General features: G+C 45.9%; 2 protein-coding genes across 3 annotated transcripts in view; both read left to right on the top strand.

Moving 5' to 3' along the window:
• Nucleotides 1-727: 727 nt before the first annotated feature.
• Nucleotides 728-17,709, top strand: kdm4c (lysine (K)-specific demethylase 4C). The gene is given in 24 exon segments (XM_042703114.1): nt 728-2,029; nt 2,222-2,387; nt 2,623-2,798; nt 3,439-3,553; nt 3,712-3,905; nt 4,342-4,391; nt 4,715-4,818; nt 6,809-6,946; nt 7,734-7,927; nt 8,552-8,727; nt 8,928-9,388; nt 9,391-10,356; nt 10,393-11,352; nt 11,678-11,789; nt 11,954-12,144; nt 12,359-12,557; nt 13,117-13,193; nt 13,347-13,402; nt 13,580-13,688; nt 13,835-14,023; nt 16,045-16,212; nt 16,377-16,496; nt 16,745-16,837; nt 17,096-17,709. Coding segments are annotated over 23 exon segments (5,109 nt in total). The 5' UTR covers nt 728-2,029; nt 2,222-2,243; the 3' UTR covers nt 17,213-17,709.
• Nucleotides 17,710-20,519: 2,810 nt separating this feature from the next.
• The window catches only part of glrba (glycine receptor, beta a), a 12,000-nt gene continuing 6,879 nt past the window's right edge, over nt 20,520-25,640 (top strand). Inside the window, exons 1-5 of one of the 2 annotated variants that reach the window (XM_012831669.3) lie at nt 20,520-21,089; nt 21,770-21,881; nt 23,933-24,039; nt 24,823-24,890; nt 25,136-25,362. In XM_012831669.3, coding sequence (XP_012687123.1) covers nt 21,778-21,881; nt 23,933-24,039; nt 24,823-24,890; nt 25,136-25,362 — 506 coding nt within the window. In that variant the 5' untranslated portion in view covers nt 20,520-21,089; nt 21,770-21,777. Of the gene's footprint in view, nt 21,090-21,270; nt 21,611-21,769; nt 21,882-23,932; nt 24,040-24,822; nt 24,891-25,135; nt 25,363-25,640 lie in introns of those variants that run through there. The other variant, XM_042703069.1, reaches the window with a different exon arrangement.

Genomic DNA, 25,640 nt, shown 5'->3' on the forward strand with positions numbered 1-25,640 from the left:
AATGTTTTAGCAGGTTAAGACACCACACACCGTAATTCTTAAGGTACAGTGTTTACGGGGCGCATACAGTGAGTCTGTGGCTCAACTACACATTAATGGGTATGTTCATCAATATTGGGGTTCAGTCCCAATACGACCAACATTTTTGTTAAGCAACAAGACCCATTTTCAGTGTAAACATAGCTTATTGTTAGCTAATCTGAAAATGTTGGACTACATGCTTACCATGGAATTTACCACTGAAATAACGATATTAGCCTACTTTAAAACCACACAGATTTACTTTCATTCCTTCATCTGCCGCTGCCTTTTTTCCTTTTCCTGATAGATTTCTTAACATCTTCACTTGAGTTAATAAACATATTTTTTACAATGGTAAATACAACAGTAAACTCTCAACATTGTTAGTCATTGAAGCCAACTGCCAAGCCCGGAGCGCAGGCGTGACCAATGAGGTTATTAGGGTACACATCCTTGTCCGTGTGGCACGGTATGTTTACGATACAGTATGTGACAATTATCAAATAAAAAGTTAAAGATGTATGAATTACAATGAAGTTTCTCATTATTATGTAACTCGTATTTTTTTAAGCTTACCGTTGTTCTGGCGCCCCCCATTTGTGTGGTGCCACATATGCGCTGAATGTTGCATACCCCCTTTTTGCGCCACTGCGGTGAGTCGTAAAAACAGAAATCCGCAAAAATAAAACGAGATCCCTCTGTTACCCCGTTGCGTCGCCAGGTGGCGGTCAAGTTGTGCAGGCTGGCCACATATTCTAATGACAAGTCCAGAAGAAGAAGGGGAATCGTGTGAGAAGAGAGAGCTGTCATGAAGTAACTGACGGGACCTTTAAAGGATAGCTACCAAGCGTCTCCTGCCATTATAAGGTGGAATTAGTAGCTCCTTCTTAAATTATGATCTAGTCATGTTCTTGGTTCCCATGATATTAAATAAAGCCTCAATTCTGAGTTCCGAATGCGGTTTTATTGTTGACTAATTGGCCTGATAGCGAACAATATAGCTAGCCAGCTAGCCTAGATGTAAGTAGAAAGCAAGCTATCAAGTTAGCGGATTGGGTTAACCATCGACGTGTTTGCTATTTTGTAGCTTGTCGGCTATGAAGCTATTGAGAAGAAACTAGAACGCAGGTCTTTGTCAGAGCTTGTGTGCCTATAGTGCATCTATATGGTGGTGATAACGATTATTTTACGTAACCTGGGGTTGTTGTTGATGTAGCTTATACGGGAATCGTACTATTTACGGTCTGCAATATGGGCCTAAGCCCCGATTCCATGATCTTGTGTTCTGTTTGATAGTGATACTGCTTTGTTAAGCCCCTGTTTACTGCCACCCTACGATGGTGCTCTTCCACAGGATCAACTCAAACAATCTTGGCGTTATCGTTTTTTCTTTAGAAGGATGTTTTTGTCGCCACTTGGCCTTTTATTTTTACGAATAATCCAAAAAAGAATACAATAGCTGTTTTCTTTGTTAACATTTGATGTCCAGGACAGGCCATGGACAGAGTTATACAATGCACGGCTTTAATTTAGCATTGCTGATCATATTAGGTGCATGTTGGACGTTGAAAAACTGTCTTTTTTTAATGTAGCTATCTTTTGTGATAACTATGTTCTGAGTTATACGCTAATTGTGTACTTTGGAACCCACTTAAAAAACACATAGAGCGAGATTTGATCGTGCGTATCGTTTAAAATATCGATTTGATTATCGCCTTTGATTCCTTTTTTAGTTATTTTGTTAAAAAACGGTATGTTGCGGGATGAGGACTCCGATTAGATACAATGTTTTTATAGCTTCGTAAAAATAAGATACCATGTTTGTCAACGTGAGGTGCATAAGACCCGGAAGAACCTTGTGTCATTTTCATTGGCTAAACGTTTAAATGCACACAGGCTTTTTGTGAAAAAATATGACGACCTGCAGTAGATAATTAGACGTCGGAGTTAATTTGCACGACTGTGCAGCAGTGTTTTATTCTAAAACGCCATTCAAGACTGTTTAAATGTAAGACTCATTCTGGTACACGTGTAGAACTCGCTTTCTTTGTGGATATAATACGCAACCCCTCTGAAGAACGAATAGTGGCTTATTCTTTTAAACAGTGGAAGGGCACACCCCTCTATCGGATCATCTCTAGGGGTGAATTTGATCAGTTGTGTACGTGCTGATTTGACTCCTCTTGTCTCCTGCTTTTAGACTGCACAGTAGGAGGGTCAACATGGCGGGCACTGGGGGCAGTACCCCTGGGAACCCCTCCCTGAAAATCATGACATTTCGTCCAACGATGGAGGAGTTCCGAGATTTCAATCAGTATCTTGTGTACATGGAATCTCAGGGAGCCCAACGTGCTGGTCTTGCAAAGGTAGGGTCGCCAAATCAGTTCCTGCAAACCACTTGTGGTTCCCTTAGCCTGGATGCAAAGTATTGCCTTGCCTTCTCAAGAAGGACTCGTAGTGTATTTCCTTACACTTTGGCTGTCCCCTGGAATGTTACTGTAGCATATATTGCAATGTAGATATGTTTTGGGGGGGGGGGGATGTATGTGTGAAGTTTCTGTACATTCACACGAACCGTGGTCACACACTCTCGCCATGCAGATCATTCCCCCAAAGGAATGGAAGCCGCGCCGTACCTACGATGACATTGATGATCTGGTGATTCAGGCCCCCATCCAGCAGATGGTAGCTGGCCAGTCCGGACTCTTCACTCAGTACAACATCCAGAGGAAGCCTCTGACAGTGAAGGAGTTCCGCCAGCTTGCCAACAGTGATAAGTGAGTGGTGTGGTGACCACACACCATACGGCACCTCTGCCTTTGCCCTGATTTTGAACTTGAGTGTCGTCCTCCCACGAGTAGTCTAAGTAGCTTTTTAACAGGATGCTGTGAGGATTATCTCTTTCAAATAAGCGGCATTGCGTGCCTTGTCTATTTTTGTACTCTGCCAGCTTCTAGATTAGCTTGGATGTTCTTTTTGTCATTGATGCCAAGTTTGCACCTGCAAACCTTAAGTAAATCAGGGCCCTTGAGTGCAGATGAAGGACAACTACCATGATGCACAATCTAGCGGCAGGTTGAGCTTGAGCTTGACTTTGTACACTACGTACTTTAGTTCTGCCATATTAATTCGAGGGTTTTCAAACGATGTGTTGTTATGTATATATATATATGTAGCGTGGCTTATCCATTTGTAGGAGGCCTGTGAAAGTAATGCTAGATTAGATTCCCTCATGACATTAATCATAGAGATTAGGTGAATTACTGCTTAAACTAGTATCATTGAGAATACACTGCCTGGTACTCTGTAAACATTGAGGAATTTGATGCTGTGTAGTATGCTTATAATGAAGCATATGATGTATACATAAAGTCTGCGGCATCATTCCTTTAACAATATACACGTGGCATTGTCCAGGTACTGCACCCCGCGGCACCTGAGCTTCGAGGACTTGGAGAGAAAGTACTGGAGGAATCTCACTTTTGTGTCCCCTATCTATGGAGCCGACGTGAGTGGCACCCTCTACGATGAGGTGAGCTTTCGGATTTCAAGAGAAACAAGTCCTTTTTGTCACTATTGTGTTTGTCTGCAGCTTCACCTCTAAAGGAGGCAGAGATCTTAGCTCTCATGTGAGGTATGGAGAAATAAGAATGATCTAAATAGTTTAGTCGATGACCTTTTTGATTCCAGGGCGTGGAGGAGTGGAACATTGGCCACCTGAACACAATTCTGGATGTAATTGAGGAGGACTGTGGCGTGGCCATCCAAGGCGTGAACACCCCCTACCTGTACTTCGGCATGTGGAAGACCAGCTTCTCGTGGCACACAGAGGACATGGATCTCTACAGCATTAACTACCTGCATTTCGGAGAGCCCAAATCCTGGTAAGAGACTTTCAGTCATCTTCTGGGGATCTTGCGAGCAGTAGGATCTTGTTGGTTTGCTTCTTTCCAATGCCACTGTTTTCCCGCCGTACTTTGTTCCCTAATATGCATAACCACGCACAAATGAATGTCTTGAGCACTCATGTAGTTTTCAGTGTCAACATGGTGTAGTAGGAAACATCATTAAGATACTTGTGATGGTTGCACCAAAGGAGGAAGAGCACTTCAGAGAGTCTGACTGTACTTTTCGTACTTGTGCTTTTGCATATTAGCCACTGATAGAGGATCTCTATTTAAATTTGCTTCTTGGACCTAACCTGCTCTTTTTACTTAATGAGATACTCTTTGCCTTGATGAGTGCATAATGAAGGCTTGACCTGCAAACTCACGAAGCATGTAATAAATCTCTCCTTCCTTCCTCCCTCCCTTCCTTCAGGTATGCTATCCCACCAGAGCATGGGAAGAGGCTGGAGCGGCTGGCCACAGGTAGCAACTCAGCAATTTTGCTAATGATTCCGAATTTATATTCATGACTTTGCTCTTTTAGTTGTGTCAGGCTGTTGGCCTTTAAGTGCATGCATGCATACTGAGTGATGTTGAGTAGGCCATCACACAATAACCATGCAGTGACAGACACTTATCTCTTTTCAGTCTCAGTATAAGGTGTGCTGCCCAACGTAATTAAAAATGTTGAGGGAAAAAAAAGTTACTTTTAGGAAAGCAGGCAATCATAATAGCATGAACACGGCATGGTGGGTTACCTGCACGATATGTAATTATATGACCGTGTCCATTTTGTGTCTTTTCAGGTTTCTTCCCTAACAGCTTCAAGGGTTGTGAGGCTTTCCTTCGGCATAAGATGACCCTAATATCGCCCTCCATTCTCAAGAAGTACAGCATCCCCTTTGACAAGGTAAAACAGTTCATTATTCCTGTGTGCATGTGTTAGAGTTTTAACAATTTTGAGAAACACTGCTCTCACCAAGACTGTAGCTCTGAATAAGTGTCTGTGCCGTAGGTCATATTCATAGAGAACATTATCTCAAGGCTGAATGGAAATAGCCTTGGTCAGATTTGGGGGGAAATAAGCAAGTCTGATTCCAAGACTCTAACTAATGTTTCCCAGAGGACTTCACAATGCTTTTTAGCCTGAACCCCAGGCCCCACATGAAGGAGTGCTTGAGATCAGTCCACAGGATATTAAAGTCACCCAGACCTAATCAGGCACCAGCATCCTGCCTCTCATAACAGACATGGATCTGAAGCTTATCCAGGTTTTGAGAAGATAATACCTCAGTTCCTCCATCTCCTGCTGCACTATCCAGTTGGTGTAGAACATGAAATGGCCAGACCCCACCAATACCACTGCTGTAATAACTCTAGACATTAAAGTTAAAATAACCTAATGCCTCCTGACCACTGCTGTTTGGAGCACATTAAGGTTGTAATAACCTAATGCCTCTTGACCACTGCTGTTTGGAGCACATTAAGGTTGTGATAACCTAATGCCTCCTGACCACTGCTGTAATAACTCAAGACATTAAGGTTATAATAACCTAATGCCTCTTGACCACTGCTGTGTGGAGCACATTAAGGTTGTGATAACCTAATGCCTCCTGACCACTGCTGTAATAACTCAAGACATTAAGGTTATAATAACCTAATGCCTCTTGACCACTGCTGTTTGGAGCACATTAAGGTTGTGATAACCTTCTGCTACTTGACCACTGCTGTAATAACTCAAGACATTAAGGTTGTAATAACCTTATGCCTCTTGACCACTGCTGTGTGGAGCACATTAAGGTTATGATGACCTAATGCCTCTTGACCACTGCTGTAATAACTCAAGACATTAAGGTTGTAATAACCTTATGCCTCTTGACCACTGCTGTGTGGAGCACATTAAGGTTATGATGACCTAATGCCTCTTGACCACTGCTGTTTGGAGCACATTAAGGTTGTGATAACCTTCTGCTACTTGACCACTGCTGTAATAACTCAAGACATTAAGGTTGTAATAACCTTATGCCTCTTGACCACTGCTGTAATAACTCAACACATTAAGGTTGTGATAACCTAATGCCTCTTGACCACTGCTGTAATAACTCAACACATTAAGGTTGTGATAACCTAATGCCTCTTGACCACTGCTGTAATAACTCAAGACATTACGGTTGTGATAACCTTATGCCTCTTGACCACTGCTGTGTGGAGCACATTAAGGTTGTGATAACCTAATGCTACCTGACCACTGCTGTGTGGAGCACATTAAGGTTGTGATAACCTAATGCCTCTTGACCACTGCTGTGTGGAGCACATTAAGGTTGTGATAACCTAATGCCTCTTGACCACTGCTGTGTGGAGCACATTAAGGTTGTGATAATCTAATGTTACCTGACCACTGCTGTGTGGAGCACATTAAGGTTGTGATAACCTAATGCCTCCTGACCACTGCTGTGTGGAGCACATTAAGGTTGTGATAACCTAATGCCTCCTGACCACTGCTGTAATAACTCAAGACATTAAGGTTGTGATAATCTAATGCCTCTTGACCACTGCTGTGGAGCACATTAAGGTTTACTGACAGTCAGGCAGTTGTGTTATTTAGATTATCTATTCAAACTGAAAATCTTTCAGGATTTCTTCTCGTCATTAAATGTCTTTTTTTTTTTTTTTACCACAAGATTTCTCCATATTATTTAGCAGACTCTGGGGATTTTTTAATAGGTTTTATGCAGCATGTGTTTCTTACCGTTTGAGAGAATACTTGAATAAGATTTCTTCAGTACAGCAACCGGTTTCACATGAATGTGTGTCTGTGTGGTTTTGATTCATGGCTAACATTCAGGCCAAAGAAGTTTGATGTTGTTGTTAAGTAACTATCTGAGTTGATGTCCTCCCAGATAACCCAAGAGGCCGGGGAGTTCATGGTCACATTCCCATATGGTTACCACGCCGGCTTCAACCATGGCTTCAACTGTGCCGAGTCTACTAACTTTGCCAGCGTGCGATGGATCGACTATGGCAGAGTTGCAACACAGGTACCACCTTAAGTCTCTATGTTTGGTTGGTTCATTTGTGAAGACTTGTGCTGCTTTGTTTTACCCGTGTGGAGGTCAACCAACAGTGACCTGTGACCTTCTCCCAATCAACGTGTTTGTTGCCATGGTCGTGGCCCTGGCTCAAGGGAAGCAACAAAAAAAGAAAGGCGCAGGCCATTAAAGAGAAAACTCAAGGATATATTTACCCCAAAATACATTTGACAAACAAAACCGCAGGATAACTGTGGAAAAATGCAGAGAAGTCAGTGGTGCATGTAAGTGCATGATTGGAGAAGGGGAATGTAGTGATGCACAAAGAAACAAAAACAAGGAAACAACAGAACAAAGCAGAACAAACTAAACCCAGCTAGCCAACTGAATAAATAACCTCTTATAATCAACATGAGGAATTGAAGAAGCGGAGAATACATGATCCAAACGGGAACAAAACCAAAGATGAACATTTAAGGTCGTCTCCCCCTAATATTAGAAATGTGTTTGTATTCCTCACCAATCCTTTAGTGTTCTGGCCCAGCGCTATATAAGCAGTGGATGGGGTTGGTGTGCAGACTTCGCTTTGCTCTTCTCAGCGCAGTTCCACCCCAGCGATTATATGTGGGGGGGGTTCATGACAGGTCTATGATCTACAGTATATGACGCCACCGCTGTGGCTCCGTCCTTTCTGAAGGACAGAGGCTGCATGTTAAAGGTGATCTGAATAATAATGATGATCGCTGAGCGCGTGTCCCCCTCTCTCCTCTCCTCTCCTCTCTCCTCTCCCCCTCAGTGCACGTGCAGTAAAGACATGGTGAAGATCTCCATGGACCCGTTTGTGCGCCTCTTCCAGCCGGAGCGCTACCAGGGCTGGCTGCAGGGCAAAGACCCCTGCCCCATCGACCACACCCTAGCCACGCCCGGCTGCACCCCTCAACTGGAGGGTTGGGTGCAGAGACGAGCCCGCACCAAACCTGCTTCCAAGAGGTATTCCCCACACACACCCCATATACTGTACATCAATACAACACATGTCAGCACTACAGTAATCCATTAATATTGCTATAAAAGATTAGTTCCACTATAGTGTCTCAGTTCAGTAAAACATATTAATATCCCTCTAATTTCTAAACATTAATACAGCCACAGAAATCCATTCGTACTAGAGTAGATATTAATATTACTGTAGGCGTGTTTCCACGGCAGGTCCTCACATGACTCAAGTGGCTCACGCGGTTACAGGAACGGCCTACTGCTCCGTCCTTTAGCTTTTCCACTGCAGTGCAGGAACCACCACACCTACAAGTTGACAGGATCATTTGCTAACACTTAATTAGATGGCCGCTGTTGTTACTAGGTGAAGACACCAACAGCACTGATGATTAATAGCCACCCAGCTGTTTCAAGGCTGCAGAGAAGCACCTACCCTGGAGTAGGAACTCATTTCTCCCCTGATAACGGTCCTGTATAAGGTTCCTGTATAAGGTTCCTGCAGTCGCAATGCGCACAAACGGTTTGGGCCCCAGAGTTCCTGCAGTGGAAAACGGCCTAGTGACATTTGTTTGGTTATTTCTTTAATAGTTGATGGTTGTTGCTGTGTGTTTGCCCCAGCCTGCCCCCTATCCGCACACGCTCAAAGAGGCACAAGACCGTGGAGGAGCCTGTGGATATGGAGGCCTGTGCAGTTGAGAAGTGTAGGAGGGTGGAATCATGTTCAGAGGAGAAGGAGGCAACGGCTCCTACACCACAGGACTACAAATCCCCAAATGCACTACTGCAGGGTATTGGTAAGTTGGGGGCACACTATTACCTATGCATTTGGACACACACCCTTTTACATACATTATATACTTACCTGTATTATATAATTACTATATAAATGCTAATATTTCTAAACCTGTAGGCATTGCTCAGTCATATGTCAGGTTCAGGAGCCCATATATATGTGTGTGTGTGTGTGTGTGTGTGTTTGTTTCTGCTCTCCTAGGCTCCACTGGTAGGCGCAGGCAGATGTGTGTTGTGAAGGTAAACCGTGTAGAGGCCGACACACTGATCCACAAATCTTCCATCCGGGAGGACCCCTCAGGACCGCCTCGCCAGAAAGTGTCTGCCAGAGAAGGCAACGTCTCAAAGGTGCTACCAGACACACAGCTCAGCATGTCAACAATCCAGTCGCACACACCGCTGGAGAGCTCGAGGGCGGACAAACACATGGACACACACACACACACTCTGGCCCCTGGGTCCCTTACTGTAGTCACTGACATAAGTGTGGCCCCGACAGGGCAGAACACTTCTCCTTCAGAGGAAAGCAAAGGCAATCAGGCCACTTCATCAGACTGTGACAGTGGAGCACAGGGCAACACACACATGGAACACACACACACACCGCCAGGGGAAAGCCCACTGACCTCACGCCACTCTCTCCAGCAGAGGTACCTCTGAACTCTGGGAGCCAAGCACTTTGTGGGGAAGCAAGTAGCACACTCACACCCACCCCCACAGATCTGTGGCCTGAGGTTCACCAACTCCCCCCACCCACGACATCTCAAGCATCTGATGTGAGATCAGACTGCCCGGCGGCAGAACCTCCTGTGCCCAGCAGCCTTGCCCGAGTGCCAGGCGCCGGGTGCGTCTCCGAAATGCCGCTGCTGACCCCGGAGCCCGTAGAGCTGGAGCAGGAAGAGCCCGACGTTGTTACCCAGGAGATGCCCGCTCTCACGCCAGCCCTGTGCTCAGAGGCGCCCGCGGACAGGCACACACACGCCCCCGCACTCTACCGCGAGAGCGACGTGCCCGTCCAGTCTCACACGGCTCCGCCAGAGCTCACCATAGAGGCCCTGAACCAGGAGCCACCCCTCGGCCCCGACCCCCCTGGCAGAGAGGCCCACACGGACGGCACGCACACACACACCTGGAAACACACTCCGAGCCCGGAGCAAGACACACACCCCGAGTCACACACACTGACCGCGGCAGAGGCACAAGACGCACCACCGACTCTCGAAATCCAACCCACACAATCCCCAGCCAAGGTCCACAATCACACCCGGCTTTGCGCTGGTCCAAGTCCGTCTGGCGCCCTCAACACTACTGCGCACACTCCCACTTTAACACAGCAGATCACTGGACTCACACAAACACAAACACGCAATTGTATTACCACTGCACACGCCTACACTACTGAACACACTGAAACCCACCCCAACACCACAGCACACTCAACACGCTCCTCTCTCTTCTTTAGGTCACAACCTGGCACCTCAGGCCTCAGTGCAAGCCCAGGTCTACGCCCTGACACTACTGAACACGGCACACACTTAAGCATTACAGACCTGTCCACAGACACTACTGAACACAGCACACACTTAAGCATTACAGACCTGTCCACAGACACTACTGAACACAGCACACACTTAAGCATTACAGACACTACTGAACACAGCACACACTTAAGCATTACAGACCTGTCCACAGACACTACTGAACACAGCACACACTTAAGCATTACAGACACTACTGAACACGGCACACACTTAAGCATTACAGACACTACTGAACACGGCACACACTTAAGCATTACAGACCTGTCCACTGACACTACTGAACACGGCACACACTTAAGCATTACAGACGGCCATGCCCTGTCCACAGACACCCCCCCCTACACTACACCCACTGAGGCAGGCCGTGACGCGGTTCACTACAACACTAATCCTAACGCCTACATAGACACACTCCTGAGTCCCACACACACCCTCACGAGTCCGAGCACACACTCCGGCAGACTCACGCAGTCGGCCGGGGCGCTCCCTAACGACTCGCACTCCAGCGCCTACACACTCCTGGGGACCCTCCCCCCTGAGAGTTCATTGGTGGAGATGCGCCCTCAGTCCCTCCCCCCCGACGCCCTGTGGGGCAGTCTGCCCGCCCCCTCGCCGGCCGTGCTGATCGAGAGCGTGCGGCCGGAGCTGACGGACAGCCTGACGGCCTATCACACGCCGGCGACGGCCTACGACCGCCACGCGCTGCACACCTTCAGCCTGTGGGAGGAGCCACGCTGCAAGGCCGTCAGCTCCCCGGAGCCCCCCGAGCCCCCCGAGAGGGAGCAGACCTGGACGCAGCTGGAGCCCAGCTGCCCACACACACACACACACGCACACACACACACACACGCACACACACACCAGGACAGCCAACCAGAAGTCACCGCCGCAGGGTTGCCCAGCAACGAGCTGGCTTCTTCTGAGTGCGGAGGCTCGGAGAGAGAAGGAGAAGGAGAAGGAGGAGGAGGAGGAGGAGGAGGAGGAGGAGGAGGAGGCAGGGCCAGCAGCAGTGATGACAGCTACAACTCCAACCTCAGCGAATCAGAGTGCGGCGACTCCGGTCTTGAGCCAGGGGAGGTCCCTACTGTAAGTAACAAAGTCTAAACATCCATCCTCACCCAATCAGAGATCAGAAGAAGTGGTCTTGGAATAGTTGTTGATGATTTTAGTGCAGAAGTGAATGGGAATGGGGAGTCCTGTGGGAACATTAGTCTTCCACAGACAAACCAGATTTCACCAGTGAAGCCTCACTGAGAGGAAGTGTCTGAGTGAGAGTGTACTTCAGCTGCTGGCTGTAACCTGCATGTAGTCCCTCCGTGTGTCTGAGTGAGAGTGTATTCAGCTGCTGGCTGTAACCTGCATCTAGTCCCTCTGTGTGTGTGTGTGTGTGTGTGTGTGTGTTCCCTCTCAGTACCAGGCAGCAGCGATGAAGAAGAGCACCAAGAGCTGGCGCCTGCCCCTGAGGAAGCCCACCGCTCGAGCCGCGCCCAGCGCCGTCAAACAGCAGAATATCAGCGACGAAGGTCCGTGCTGCGACTGCAAGCACACGCAGGCACACACACACACACACACACACACACACACAACACACAACACACAACACACACACACACACACACACACACACCACACACTAACATCATTCGGTCAACATCAGCTGAAACACGTTACTTCCTTGTCCTTACAGAGCCTCCGGAATGTTCCACCGCGGAAGGGGAAGGGCAGGAGGAGGAGGAGGTGGAGGTGTGGGCACGGCCGCTGGTGCAGCTGTGGCACAGCAGGGGGCGCTGCCTCAGTGCCGAGCGCGAGTACAACGCCGCGGCTGCCCAGAGTCGGCCACACTGTGCCGTCTGCACCATGTTCATGCCTTACCACCAGGTACAGTCACACTGATTCCGCCCTGATTCTCAAAGAATGCACGTCACGTCACGGAGTATTGTCACGGTTTCTAAAGACATCCCTGCTCGTCGTAATCTGAATCTCGATCTGAATCTCGCTCGACCTCCTTCCATGAGCTCACTGACATAAATACTCTTTGAGCGTGTTGATTTTTCTGACGTGTGCCTTTTTGGGTTCTGTTTCTGCCCTGTAGCCCGAGGAGCGTTCGGAGGGCAAACGGGGAGCAAAGGAGGTCGTCCAGGGTTCAGGGGGATTTTTGAGATCGCGACCTTTGATCCCTGAGATTTGCTTTGCCTTTCGGGAAGGCTCCTGCCCCCCCACCGCTCTCCTGGAGGAGGACGGGTCCAGCCCTCTCATTCGCTGCACCATCTGCTGTGTGCAGGTTCATGCCAGTACGTCACACACACACACACACACACACACACACACACACACACTCACCCTGACATTCACCCTGACACAGCACACACACACACACTCACACACACACACACACACACACCACCACACACCCACACACCCACACACATACACACAAACACCACACACACACACACACACACACACACACACACACACACACTCACCCTGACATTCACCCTGACATTCACCCTGACACAGCACACACACACACACTCACACACACACACACACACCAGACACACAAACACCACAGCACACACACACAAACACACACACACACACACTCACTCACTCACACTCACATTCACCCTGACATTCACCCTGACACAGCACACACAACACACACACACACTCACACTCACACTCACATTCACCCTGACACAGCACACACACACACACACACACACACACACACACACACATTCACCCTGACATTCACCCTGACACAGCACACACACACTCTCTCCCTCACTCCCAAGGGCGCTCTTTAATCAGCTAAATGGGCCCCTTTCCTCCACTACCCTATAGGTTGTTACGGTGTCACGGCGGACGACATTGGAAAGGCCTGGTCATGTGATCACTGCTTGAGTGGAGACCAGGCAGCGGTAAGTTGAACTGAAGACAGCAAATCAATGTGTCAGGCATTGCTGAAATTGGAGCCTTGGTTTTCACCTCTGTTGTCCTCTCCCCTCTCTCTCTCTTCTCTTCTCTTCTCTTCCTCCCTTCTCCTTCCCTTTTTCTCTCCTCTTCTCTCGTAGGAGTGTTGTCTGTGTAATCTGCACGGGGGAGCTCTTAAGACAACCACAGACCACAGGTAATACATCCACTCACTGCAAGAAGTGGGTCTGCGGTTACAGTGGATCTGCGGTTACAGTGACTTTGTTGGTTGTTTTATTGTGAAATGAAACACTTAATTGAACTGCAGCATTTGTGTGTGGCGTGTTGTGTGTGTGTGTGTGTGTGTGTGTGTGTGTGTGTGTGTGTGTTGCAGATGGGCCCATGTGATGTGTGCCATTGCCATTCCAGAGGTGAAGTTTGTAGATGAAGCCAAAAGGAGCCCTATAGACATCAGTGCTATCCCATCTCAGAGATACAAGCTGGTAAATAAATATTCACACACACACACACACACACACACACACACACACACACACACACACACACAATTACCCTAACGTATCACTGTATATTCCTCTCTCTCTCTCCCTCCCTCCCTGTGTGTCCCTCTGTCCCTGTCCTTGTGCAGAAGTGTATTTACTGTGGGAAGCGTGTGAGGCGGGCAGCGGGCGCGTGTGTCCAGTGCTCCTGCGGTCGCTGTTCCACCTCCTTCCACGTCACGTGTGCGCACGCCGCCGGGGTGGCCATGGAGGCTGATGATTGGCCGTACGTGGTGTTCATCACCTGCCACAGGCACCAGTCTCGCAGCTCCTCAGCAGTACGTCTCTCCCAGTCTCTCCCAGTCTCTCCAGCACTATACTCTATGCAGCACACAGAGCCATGTAGTGAGGTCACATTTGCTGAACAGTCACATGGGCCCTGGTTCCAAATAAATGATTCCATTCATTTTATGAAGTTTAACCATCTAAATCCATTAAGATAGTGCATTTAAGATATTTGAGATGTACTTCATTTTCGTGTATTTTATTGTAGCCTATTCAACTAGTACGTTTATAATAAATTGGCAAAAAATCCAACCAACTCTTTAGAAATGGGAAAACAGCTAAAACTTCAATGGTCAAATACTTAATGAAATGCGTATAAATGTTGCAATGCTGCAATAACACACATAGACATTTTTACCTATGTCTTGAAATAGCCACTCCTAACTTAAAGCACTTAAGAGTTGCATTAACATACACCAGTGTTTGGAACTTATGAGCTACCCCATACATGGAGAAACTCTATTCAGTTCCATTGAAGTCACGAAGGGTGACACAACTCTACACAGCTCTGGGATATCATATTGTCCTGCTGCCTTCATTGACAATAGAGTAATATGGTGTTGTATGAATTGAATTCTGTAGGGTTAATTGGATGTGTTCTGGATGATTACACAGCATTTCTTTTTCATATTGGTCAGGATGGGTTCAGAATTTTAGCGTAGACATGGCATTATACTTGTTCATATGTTGGAAGTAGGGCTGGGCAACGATTAATCGCATGATTTTCCTGATTAATCACGATTAATCGCATTTGTATACGCAAAATCCAATAATTAATTCAAAAGTAGTGTATAGCGCACTTTTATTTTAAGTAAGTAAGTGCCATAACATTTGTTGTGCAAACACTTTTAACATCAGCATTTTAATACAGTAGCAGTTAAATCTTAAACAATGTTATCAAAGCAAATACAAAATTAAAGCTCATTGCCACTGCCAGGGCATAAATGTTATCCTGTTCGTTATGAAAAAGAAGTGAGCCACAATCATATCATTAAAACAGGCAATTTCTGAGGTAACAGCAGAAACATTTTACTTTCATCAGGGAGCAGCATAACCAGTCTATGTTCAGTACCAAATGTCCCTGAGTGAGAAACCAGAAAACACTTTCAGTGCAGTTTGTCAATTCCTAGAACTTGACACTGTTATTTTAAATGTACTGCCATATGAATTAAAGTGCCATAACATTTGTTGTGCAAACACTTAACGTCAGCATTTTTGTATAGTAGCAGTTAAATAAAATAAATACTTTGTGTAATTCTCAACTTAAACAATGTTATCAAAACAAACACAAAACTAAAGCTTATTGCCACTGCCAGAGCATTCATGTTAGAGTGTGGTGAAGCACCTAAAAGTTCACTTCTGGCAGTTACTCTGCTGTACGTAGTCTGCCGAAGCCTCCCTCCACTGTCTGTTTCGTTGAATGATTTGCAATTATCACATGTATGTATAAATGTCTATGGCGAACTATCGAGATTCTTAGTAACATGGAGACCAAACTTTGTTTGGTACTCCACGTAGATCATAAACCCTTGAATATACAAACGACTCAATTAAATCGGTTGAGAAATGTAAACGCTATAGTGCTTTTTATCCAGCTCCACCGCTCACTTGCGTTTGTTTACAGTCCAGCCTTTACCTTCCCAAGAAGGCGGCGAGTTGGCACGTCGCAGCAATCATAGACACACATATATATATATATATATATGTCTATGGCAGCAATGTCCTTCTCCATGTTTGTTTATCCGCCCATTCTTTTCTTTTCCGGTTCCGCAGCAGACTTTTACAAAATAAAAGCCTGAGCAACAGACTTTTACAATAATAAAAGAAATAATAAAACCTGCGTTAACGCGCGATAAAATAATTGTCGGCGTTAATTAATTGATGTGTTAACGCAATAATAACGCGTTAACGTGCCCAGCCCTAGTTGGAAGTGTCTGTACTTGTGTAAAAAAAAACACACACCACACACACACACACACAGAGACTGACAGATGTCCCCTTATCTCTGGCCCAGAAGCGCAGTGTGCGTGAGGAGCTGGTGGTGGGTCAGACCGTCATCACCAAGCACAAGAACCTCCGCTACTACAGCTCGCGCGTCACACACATCACCTCACACACCTTCTACGAGGTCATGTTCGACGACGGCTCCTTCAGCAACGACACCTTCCCCGAGGACATAGTGGTGAGTGTGAGTGTGGGCTCATTTTCTACCGTACGACCTTTGAACTTCACTCTGATCATACTGGGACCTGTGAGTATAACTTGTCTGTCTGTGTGTGTGTGTGTGTGTGTGTGTGTGTGTGTGTTTGTTTGTTTTATGTGTGTCTGTGTGTGTGTGTGTTTCAGAGCAGAGATTGTGCTGCGTTGGGTCCACCTGAGGTGGGGGAGGTGGTTCAGGTGAAGTGGCCCGATGGACTCTACTACACGGCCAAATATCTTGGCTCTAATACAACACATATGTACCAGGTACACACACAGACACAGGCCCCAGTACAACACATACCACTCTCACCATGACTGACACGAAACACCTGAGCACACACATACACACACACACGCACACACACACGCATTCATATTGCCTACTGTTATCATATATTGATGATGCATAGTCCCTCAGTGTCACAAATGCATACACACTCATGCACGCGCCCATACACACACATACACACACACACCTACTCATGCATTGTTGTTTGGCTGTGGTGTGTCAGGTGGAGTTTGAGGACGGCTCTCAGGTAATGGCCAAGAGAGAGGACATCTACACTCTGGATGAAGACTTGCCCAAGAAGGTCAAAGGTCGACTAGTGAGTGGGCCTCAAGTTTCCCTCCTCCTTTTGTCTACAAAGACACGCTCACACGCAAATACACCCACACATGTATGTTATCGGCAGGATGCACATAAACACACACGTTATCTGTGCTTTTCTCCCTTGTAATCTCTGTGTGTGTGTGTGTGTGTGTGTGTGTGTGTGTGTGTGTGTGTGTGTGTGTGTGTGTGTGTGTGTGTGTGTGTGTGTGTGTGTGTGTGTGTGTGTGTGTGTGTGTGTGTGTGTGTCACTCAGTCTACAGCCTCCAGCATGCGTTTCCAAGACGCCTTTTTCACCTCTCAGGCAGGGAGGAAGAGACAGAGGACCCCCAACTCCCGCTTCCAGAGAGACTACATCACCAAGAGCAGCTGAGAGCAGCCAGGGGAAGACGCAGAGAGAGTGCCGGTTCCTCTCGAGAACGTCCCACACAGGAGACGGAGAGAGTGTGCCGGTTCCTCTCTAGAACGTCCCACACAGGGACGGTGGGAGGAGACTCAAGTATGTCATCATAGGACAGGTGTTCTAAAATGTCAGGGAAATGCAACTTTTGAAAGTCAAAACACAAAAATCCGAGAATGTTTTTCTGAAGACTTCCCTCAAACGGACTACTTTTTTGTTTTTGTTTTTTCTTTATGGTCATTTTGTTCCGATCAGTGCATGTTAAGCGTGACTGCTCCAGCAGATGGCAGTGTCCCACTTCTAACTCGTTTTTAATAGAAAACTAATGAAAAGCTACTGTCGCCGTGTTTGCTAAAGCACTTTGTCTTAACTATTTAACTTGATTGGATGAGTTTGTTTATTTATTGGGGCCTTCCTCCCTCATGTGTCAACCATAGCTGTACAATACTGATTAAAAATATTTATGATTATTTTGCCTCTGAATGTGACTGAAGGCTTGCCTTTTTCCTGTATTTCACTTCCCCCCCCCCCCCTTTTTTATATCAGGTTCAAAAACAGGTTCTAACCCAACACACACACTTAACAGGCAGTACATCCACAAAACACACACACACAGGTACATTATATACATAACAGGTAAGCCATTCAGTATTTCTGAGGTGGTGGATGTGTGTCCCTAGACATAACAGGATCTGGAGCATGTACAGTAGCCCCCCCCCCCCCCTGCAGGTGGCCATGTCTGCGTTCAGCCACCTCAGCACATCTAGCAGACTAACACAGCCAACCAACATGGAGGCACTTGACCTTCTCGGCGCCTGACATCAGTCAGCTCCTCTAAGTGGTGCTTTATGAGGCGCCACTCTATTTCTCATTAAGGCTCGCCTTATCACTGCCACTCCGTTCAGTGGCAAAACAAATAACTTACTCTGGTGAACCTAACGTCAGCCATGGCTCTACCAGACCTTGAAAATGCACATTTTAAGCATCAGACCAATTACTGGTAAAAAAAGGAAAAGAAGAAAACCAATGGAGACTTGACCACATTCTTGGAGGACGAGGTTTAACTGCTGAGTCAGGATGCAGTCATGAGGTAACGCCACATGTCCCATTAGGACAACAGATTGTGATTGAGACAGTATTAGTAGTAGGTTCTGTTGAGACAGTATTAGTAGTAGGAGGCCACTGTTCTGCCATATCAGTGAAGCGCAGAGTGCAGGTATATGTTATTTATATATATATAGTGAAGTGCATATTTTAAGGTTGGATGAACGGGAAAGAGAGCGAAGCTTCACTGGAATGCACAGAGCACTAGAGGACAGAGCGATACATTGTCAGGCAGTCAGCAATTCTGTCCCACTGACACCCACGCACACTTCAGCTCAAGACACCTGGAGACCGCTGGTTCTGCTGTTTTGACATGTTGAGTTGACAGCAGCCAGCAGTTCCCTGTGAACAGGTCCCTCTCAACCAGGCTTGGCCAGTGTGCGATGGAGCTATCCTTGTCTAGACTATGTAGGTCCTCACATGATCATTAATAATTAAATTCTCTTAAGCTCACCATTCAATATTATTGAGTGTCAATGTGTTGAGCAATGATTTCAATTGAATGTATTTAACAGGCTGATCAAGGAGTGGTCTTGTCTCTAGATGGCAGTACAGTATTGTTGGCATTATCTAATGTAGTTGGAGCTGTCTCAGATTGTCTCTTTTGCCTTCCACTCTTATCAGCTCATCATCATTCTAACTATTAAACACGTAATTCAGTCCTTCTCAACTGAAAATACATTTAAGTTATCATTTCAAATTCTCCACATGCAATTCAGGAGGACATGTTTTCTTAATGTAATTCATTCTGGATGGTAATGCCTCTATTCAATTGCACTGAATCCGCCTTAAAGTAACAATACCCACTTAATGTAATCTGCAATGGGGGCTGTGTGTCTACTAACAGACTGAATGCACTGATTATTTTGTCAGGTTCCTGTGGGCATTCTTAAACAAAAAAAATCTTACCCAGTGAATATTTGTATTTCTCTTCATTTATTCTATTGAATGCATCCCACATTCATTAGCCTAACATCTCATCCCATTCCATTTATTTCTGTATCTTGAGATATGACTGCTGCAATTAAAATCAAAAGCAAGTTAAATCATCACAAAAAGACAAAAGACAATCTAAATATTGTAATATTATTTTTACAGTGTGTGTGTGTGTAGTAGGTCAGTGAACATTGCCCTAGGTGAAGCAGAAGGTCCTTGTCCGAATCAGCTTAAAATAGACTCAGACATGTGCGCGTGTGTGTGTGTGTGCGCGTGTGTGTGCGCGTGTGTGTGTGTGTGTGTGTGTGTGTGTGTGCATGCGCACATGTGCACACTGCACTGTTTGCCACACTACACACTTTCTTTAGTTCCAAGGAGCTTGGTAGACGCACACATCTGGTTATAAAATCAGTAGGCTTATCCCTATCCTCGTCCTTATTACACTGGCCTGGCTTCAGTCATTCCAAACATCTTCCTTGTGACCACAGGGCACCAAGTCCACTAGTTCCCTCTTCCCCTTCATCTGTCTGTCTGTCTGTCCTCCATGGATGCCTTGTTGATGCTGATATGCTGATTTGTTTGTGCTTGTATGTGTCCTTGAGTGGACGTGTAAATGCAAAGCTCCATTTCAATATTAATTCTAAACGTGTGTGTGTTGGGGTAGTATTGAGGGATACTGTTTTCTCCTCTGTGTGTGTGTGTGTGTGTGTGTGTGTGTGTGTGTGTGTGTGTGTGTGTGTGTGTGTGTGTGTGTGTGTGTGTGTGTGTGTGTGTTGGGGTAGTAGTGTTTTCTCCTCTGTCTCTCCTCTGCAGCATGCTGGCATCCCGCCATGCTCCAGGCTGACTGTCCCCTCTGCTCACACTCGAACACACAAACATAAACACACACACACACACACACACACACACAAATAAACACACACACGCAAACACACACACGCACACACATACTTCAACATTGTCTGTCTGTTTATGTGTAAAAATGTAATATAACCTCTTACCTTTCCTACAAGCAGATACAATCTCTTAAAACGGCGATGTGAGTATACTCTGTAGTAACCCGCACTTTAAAAAGTAAAACAAAAAAACAAATGCATGCATAAGAGACAAAAGTCGCACGAAATTACACAGACCATGTAACCATGCCACACACTGTAACGCTCTAAGAAAGACAGAAACGCTCACATCTCGTGTTCTACTACTACATGAAGAAAAGGAGAGATGCCAACGAATCACATGGCCTAATTTAGCCCTCAATGCGCCTCCCGTTGTGATTCAGAGCGAGCACTGTAATATTTCCTGACAGTCGGGACGGGCGCAAGCAGAGCATCGAAGCTCACAGTGGGAGAAGTTTTCTTTAATTATATGTCAAGTTTGTTTTATCTAATTATATTAGTTAAGTAGATATCAAAGGTCAGTGATTTTGTTTAAATAATTTGCAATGAAGAATTCGGAAGCTGGCACAATAACATTTTTTTCTTGAGTAGTCATCAGACTAAATGACTTACACAACCCAAACCTAAATGATCCCTTATTAAAATTCAGCACACTGCTCGCGAATCGGTTATCGAATCGGAAACTCGTGCCGGGGACTTTCCGTGAAATTTCCGTCGCGCGAGACCCACAGCCACTGCGCATGCAGTCGGGACAGGTGCTGGCTGGCAGAATCCATCTTCCGAGGAGAAAAGAGGCTCTCCCACTCTAACATACTCTCACTCACTGACTCAGTGATACGAGGAGACACTAGGAGTGCGGACAGCGATGTATGTGTGAGTCGGACATCCTGACATTCTCTCTTGCGCTGTAAAAGGTAAGCAAGACGGCAAGCCTTTGATGCAGTTTTTGGGGATGCAGTTATTCTCAAGGGCAACCGCGAGAATAAAAGCATTTATACCTTTAATACATTTTATAACTTCCCTAAGTCACTTCTCTGCCACATTTCCAGTGGCGTATCGATTCGCGAGGTAGTTTTTGTGAGAGGGGTTTTGCCTGTGGTGGTGATGGTCATGATTAATGTGCTCGCCAGCTTCACTGCGGACTAGGAGCTCGCGCGTGTTGGATCCTGTCCCGACTTTTGACTCCCCCGCTTTGCGACCACTTCTCTGGTGTCTGTAGCTGTTAATTGATTACACAGGAGAGCGTGAAACACACGTCATCTCACACGTGTGTATGAGAGCTGGTTGTTAGGTTGAGTCTGCTGATGCAGCTTTTTTTTTTACTGCTGTGGCTGTGCTTTTATATTGCAGTCTGTTCTGCACGAAAAGGATCTGCTAAATCGAAAATGCATACTTGATTACATTAGGTCTATGCTAACTAATGCCTTTTGAAATGGTACGTTATTTCATTAGCTGTGTGTGTGTGTGTGTGTGTGTGTGTGTGTGTAGAGTATGTATGTGTGTCTGGAAGAAAGAGTATGTGAACGGACTGTAATTGAGCCCATCCCACTGTGACTTCTCATCTAAGGGTTGATCATATTGTCTCTGTTTGCAGGAGTACTAATGGCGTGGAGGCAACTGGCTCTGTTTCTGGTGCTGGTCCTTTGCCCCGAGGATGGATCAGCCGCCAAGAAGGTGAAGAAGGGCAAACAGGTCATCTGCCCCTCGTGAGTGGACGCAAATATACACACAAGTTCTGTTGTCTCTGTGTGTCCCATGGTCGTACACACATGCGCACTGATGCCAACACACAATGCAAGATTTTGCCCACATAAGACTGTAGATTTGCCCCTAGCATCTGTACTGTACTGGGCTCAGCATGAGAAGGGGAGAAAGATAGAGCTGCAGTGTCAGTCCCCTCCTCGTCCACACACCCACACTCGCACAGTTAAAGCAGCCACAGTCTGCGTTGGGTGGAGGGACAGTCTAGCTACTTGCCTTCAGTCAGATTAGAATGTAGTGGCTTCACCCAGAACTCTTATCATTATTGTTGTTGTTATTATTATTGTTATTATTATTATACATGATGTGACTATTATGCAAAGTGAATTTCGGCAGCTCAGATCGTTTGGTCTCACTGGCCTGTCACAGTAATAATAAAACAAAATGTGTTTTTATCATCCAATTTTTGAGGATGACTTAGAGCATCTATTATTATCTAGAGCATCTTAGCTAATAGAGTGAAGTGGCTATTTAGCATTTATTCGTTGAAATAGGCCTCTACACTTCTGGATGGTAAAGTATTGTAATGTCATGATGTTGCTAGTAGAATATGAGTGTTCGTAGTGGTGAAAGAAGCCGTATTGGTGGTTTCTGCAAGGTTAAAGCTTTTGCTCTTACTTAAATGCTCTGAAATAAATCTTGGCAAATGACAGAGTGGCTTTTGCTCTTATCTCTGACTTCGAAACCCCCTCGACATGAGTGGTAACGCTGTTGTGAATGTTGTCGGAGCCTATCTTTACCGTGAAACTGTACTGAACTTGAGCGTGCTTTGTGACCAGTTGTTATGTGTGCACACAGTCAGCTGAGCTCTACTATTAGGAATCGCACAGATAAGTCGGAGCCAAAGGCTTCAGGGCTCTTGCCCAGCAGGAGCCCCAGAGACCCTGTGGGGTAATCAGATGCATTACAACGGATGGTAGGATTAGATAGAACACCAGGGTGCAACACACATTCATGTAGACACACAAGCAGACATATTGTATATAGACCACTTTATTTCCTGTTATTGTCCATGTTCATTCGTTTATAGGGAAGTTCATAGGGGAACGAGTGTAGGATCTCTGTGCTGTGTTTTCAGCCTGGTGCTTCTCTCAAGTCGATCCATTTGTCCCGAGTCATCACTGAGCGTGTGCTCCCATCCTTCACTATAACTCAGGGCATGTGCTGCGGTTCAATAACAGCCATCCACACCCCCACACCCCACACCCCCCCAGAGTCAGCCCACAGGAGCGCTTCTGCCTGGCCTCACTGTACCACGGAGCTGCCCCCGCATGAGGCTGTATGTCTGTGTGGGAACTGCATTTCCACAGTGCAGCGGAAGCCATGGTAGAGAAGACCAGGCAACGCAACGGCTCTCTTCGTCATGATATTCGAGCATTGATTTTACAATTACTGACCTGTTATATCGTATGCTGCAATCTATCCTAGTTGTCAGCTAGTGATTGAAATGAATTTGAATGAATCAATGAAAATGTATTTGTTATTGTCACGGTAATTGTGAATAAGCTGGTGTTTAGTGTTAGTTAGCATTTTTGCTGCTAGTTGCGCGGGCTTGGCAGTGGCCGTGCTGGTATGTGGTGTTGGAGCAGTAGTGTTTGGTGTAGCGCAGCGGCCAGTGAGTAAAGTGCGGTGAGGGTGGTGTTCGACGGGGGGGGGGGGGGGGGGGGGGGGGGGTTTGGGTTTTTTCTCTCTGCCCTTGTCAGTGGCGTTTGACTCATCAGCAGGGCAGCGCTAGGCTGTGGGCTAAAGCTCCCTGAAACATCCACGCACAGCCACGTCACACCCAACACACTCACTTCCATCACCTGCAGCTGGCCTGCACCCCTCCACACAGGACCAGTGGGACCAGATCAAACCAGTTCAGCATCACCTGTTCCAAACATGGGAATCGGCCTGAAGGGTTCTTTTTCATAAAAAATCTTTAAACTGAAGTAATATAAGCACAGTCTGAAGGCTCATGAGATTTTTATAATGTTTTATTTGTTTATATCGACAGGCAGCTGTCAGCCGAGGATTTGGATCGAGTCCCTGACAATTCAACCAGCAATATCCTCAACAGACTGCTTGTTACGTATGACTCCCGCATAAGGCCTAACTTTAAAGGTTTGTCCTAACTGCCCCGACTCTAATACTGATTTAATCTGCCTTGGTCATAGTCCCTTATTTTGTTTGTTTGTTTGTTGTGAGATTACCTGCCAAGCTGCTTGTTCATCCAGATCAGTCATATCAGATTATGTTATTCTGGTGAATGAGCCCAGATAGCACACGATAGCACGAAGGCCCTAAATAAGCTTGTAGCGAACATACTGAATTTGACATTTGTATCTTCTAGAATGACTTTGTTTTAAAGCAGCAGAAACATTAGGATGAAATAGGTGAGGATGTTCTGAGGGCTACAAACAGCTTTGATTATTTCTGTTTATGTCTTTTCAATTGAGATGACCAGCTAACAGTGTACGTCTCTTGTAGGAATCTTTGAATGAAACATTACTATGTTCAGTGCAGAGGTAATCTGTGTGTCTGTGCAGCTGTTTTGTGTGAAAGTGTTTACATAGGCAGGCTTTTCATCTTCACAGGGTCCAAATCTTGAAATCTTCCTGGTGCTATGATCTGGTTTCATGTAATATTCATAAAGGAGAACTATTAGCCCATTACTGTGAGAGACTTTCTCCCTAACCCATTCAGGGTAATTACTTCCACTGGTGTTAATTTACTGCATTTCCCTTTTAGTGTGGCATAAAATACCAATGGTCTTTCCCTCTTCCTCTCTCTCCCTAACACACACACACACACACACACACACACACACACACACACACACACACACACACTCAAACAGAAATACACAGCATAAATACTAATGTGTGTATGGTGATTTATTTGTAGGTATACCAGTAGAGGATAAAGTGAACATATTCATCAACAGTTTTGGATCGATTCAGGAGACCACAATGGTATGAGTGCACGTGCACGAGTGTGTGTGTGTTTATGTGAATGCACGAGTGTGTGTGTGTGTGTTTATGTGAAATGCACGAGTGTGTGTGTGTGTACTTATGTGAATGCACAGAATGTTTTTTTTTTTTTTCATGCAGTGTATTTGAATAGCAAATATGTATGTGTGCATATGGAAAATGTATTGTATTGTGTATAAATGTGCGTGTGTGTGTGTGTGTGTGTGTGTGTGTGTGCATACATGTAGGACTACCGGGTGAACATCTTCCTCAGGCAGCGGTGGAATGACCCTCGGCTCCGTCTCCCTACTGACTACAAGTCTGACTCCCTGACAGTGGACCCAAAGATGTTCCAGTGCTTATGGAAGCCCGACCTGTTCTTCGCCAACGAGAAGAGTGCTAACTTCCACGAAGTGACACAGGATAACATTTTACTTTTCATCTTCCGCAATGGAGATGTACTCGTCAGTATGAGGTGCACACAAACACACACACACACACACACACACACACACACACACAAATGCGTAATTAAGGAATTTATTTGGGCACATTAACATTAATTTTGTAGTTGCTAAACCAATCCCCCTCAACACAGATTCCTGGTTCAGCCTTACATCGATAGGACAGATAGTGTACATACAATAGTGAGTGTGTATGAGTGTGTGTGAGTGTGTATGAGTGTGTGTTGTTGTGGCTTTACTGAGTGGTCTGTAAAGGTCTTTATGGCAGTGAAGTAGAGGGAATATTCTA

Source organism: Clupea harengus, chromosome 22 (assembly GCF_900700415.2).
Source record: "Clupea harengus chromosome 22, Ch_v2.0.2, whole genome shotgun sequence".
NCBI lineage: Eukaryota > Metazoa > Chordata > Actinopteri > Clupeiformes > Clupeidae > Clupea > Clupea harengus.